This window comes from Cystoisospora suis, assembly GCF_002600585.1.
Source record: "Cystoisospora suis strain Wien I chromosome Unknown contig_3184, whole genome shotgun sequence".
Classification (NCBI taxonomy): domain Eukaryota; phylum Apicomplexa; class Conoidasida; order Eucoccidiorida; family Sarcocystidae; genus Cystoisospora; species Cystoisospora suis.
In genome coordinates, this window is record NW_027155979.1 from 1448 (window position 1) to 3682 (window position 2235).

At 44.2% G+C, this 2235-nt stretch overlaps 1 protein-coding gene across 1 annotated transcript in view; it reads right to left on the reverse strand.

The window, feature by feature from the left end:
- CSUI_006327 (iq calmodulin-binding motif domain-containing protein) overlaps positions 1-2159 on the reverse strand; it is a gene marked incomplete at its 3' end in the record, with an annotated part of 2679 nt that extends 520 nt beyond the window's left edge. The window contains exons 1-2 of the mRNA XM_068066490.1: positions 1962-2159; positions 179-1094 (exon numbers count right to left, since the gene is read on the reverse strand). Of these exons, the coding sequence (XP_067921534.1) occupies positions 179-1094; positions 1962-2094 (1049 nt within the window). The 5' untranslated portion in view covers positions 2095-2159. The remainder of the gene's footprint in view (positions 1-178; positions 1095-1961) is intronic.
- Between the last annotated feature and the right edge of the window lie 76 nt (positions 2160-2235).

Sequence of the window (2235 nt, forward strand, 5' to 3'; positions counted from 1 at the left end):
TCTTGTTCACCCCCCCTCCTTCGTGGTATGACTCCTGGTAGACCAACCACACGGTCTCTGAATGGAGGAGAGGTGTGGTGTCTGTACACCTCCTTTCTATCTCCGGGAAGAAGAGAAGAGGAAGAAGAAAACCCATGGAGAGACAGAATCCTTTCTCAGTGAGATGTGTCTTTCTTACAGAAATTCTAATTCTTCAACCTTTGTCGAGACATCTTCATCCCCTAAGCCAAGCCAGTGCTCCCGGATCTGTTTGCGTAAGCTTGTTGCGCTGACACTTCTTCTATTGTCTGTATCTTTCGTCAAGAAGAAACACCCGTGATCTCCCCCTCCTCCAAGTCTTCTTCTCCCCCTCTCTTCTTCTTCTTCTCCTCCTCCTCCTGGTGAATCAGGAGAGGTCATGATTATAGGAGTAGACGTAGTAGGATTCATCGTGTTCTGCAGATGACTTTCTTCGATCATTCTCTCATTTCCTTCCTCATCTACATACATGATGGTAGTAATAGGCGAATCGCCAAATCGTATCGCTTTACCTGTTGTGCTTGATAGGGCTCCCCCATTAGGATTCTGCTGTACACTCCAGCTATTAGTGCTACTGCTACCATTCAGTCCGCCTTTCTTCATAGATGAAGCCTCTACGTCTCTCTCAGGTGGAGACGGAGACATATGGCGAGAAGGAGAGACACCAGAAGAAGAAGAAGAAGAGAAATCGATAGGAGGAGAGAATGAAGAAGATGAAGAAGAAGAAGAATTGTATCCATTCTTATCTAGGGTCATAAGATTGATCGGACAGGCAGGAGCTTGGCGAGGAAGAGAAGGTAAACCTGCGATAGCTGCGGCAACCTCAGGAGAGAGAAGAAGATCAGATGAAGAGCAAGAAGAAGAGGAATGGGGGAGAAGATGAGCCATATCGGAGATAGTATCTTGAAGGGTTGAAGAAGAAGAAGAGAGAGAGAGCTCGGGAGGTGCTACTGCTAAAGATGAAAGGAGAGAACTTCGATGACTCCCTCGGCCAAACGGCGCCGCCGCCGCCGCCAAACTGAGAGGAGACGTTGAGAGGATGGAGCAGGTACGGGAGGACTTGCTAGGAAGGCGATCTAATCAACGAAAGAAAGAAGGAAAGAGTGAGAAAGAAAGAAGGAAATAGAAGAAGTTGAACCAAGGAAGGGTATCTTGTAGCAGAATGATAAAGATACTGCGAATACCGTCTAAATGATCCCCCAAGACATACAGGTGTGCACATAGATACGTAGGCATATACAGTACTTTCTCTCCTACATAGATATATATACATACATCTACCGTGCTTATATAACGAAGAAATAGATACAAGCCAGCCACATTCATCTCTCTTTCTTTGTTTCCTTCTCGGGTTCTCCCCTTCGTTTCTTCTTTCCGTTTCTTTTAGCTTTCTTCTGATCAAGAGGAGATCTTCAGTAGAGATAGAGTGAGAGAGGTAAACCCTCCATGTCTACAAGACACATCGCATCTACATATACAACTCCATGAGGTCAGTAGACACATAGACATATAGCTAGGTCAATCAATTTATTTTTCTCTCAATGATGGAGAATTTTCCTTTTTCTTTCTCTCTTTCTCTCTGTTTAGATATAGCTATTAATGAAAGAAGAGAAGAAACGCAACCGTCTCTACTCTCTCCTTGACCTTCTCGCTTCATGACTCACATGGGATAGAATACAAAGAAACTATCTCTATAGTGAAAGAAGAAAGCCTATGGATCTATACTTTAACCTACCCATCTCCAATCTATCTTTGAGCTACTACATCGAGCTAATACCTAACTACCGCTAATCTATCTGCTTATGTATCTACCTATCTCTCCTTAGTCTATTTCTCTATCTTTAGTCTACTCGCTATCTATCTTTGGCCATCCATCTATATGCATCAGTATCTTCTCTTGAAAAGCAGGAGTTTCTTGGGGGCGATTTGTTTCTTTTAGTTACGTGTTGCCGCTTCTGCTTCTTCTTCTCCTCCTCCTCCTAGTGTCGCTCGTTGAGAATTCCCTAGAGGCCGAAGGCTAGATGATGCCTGGCCGTCGAGCTGTTGTTGACGAGACATGGCTAGCTGTCTCTGCATTTGATCAGACGAATCACGACTTGCGATGCCTCCGCTTGCAAGGAGACAATCGTGCTCGAACCTCCACCTGTATGGATCAAACAAAAGAAAGAAAGAAAGAGAACAGAAAAAAAAGGGAAGCTAATAGATAGATAGATAGAT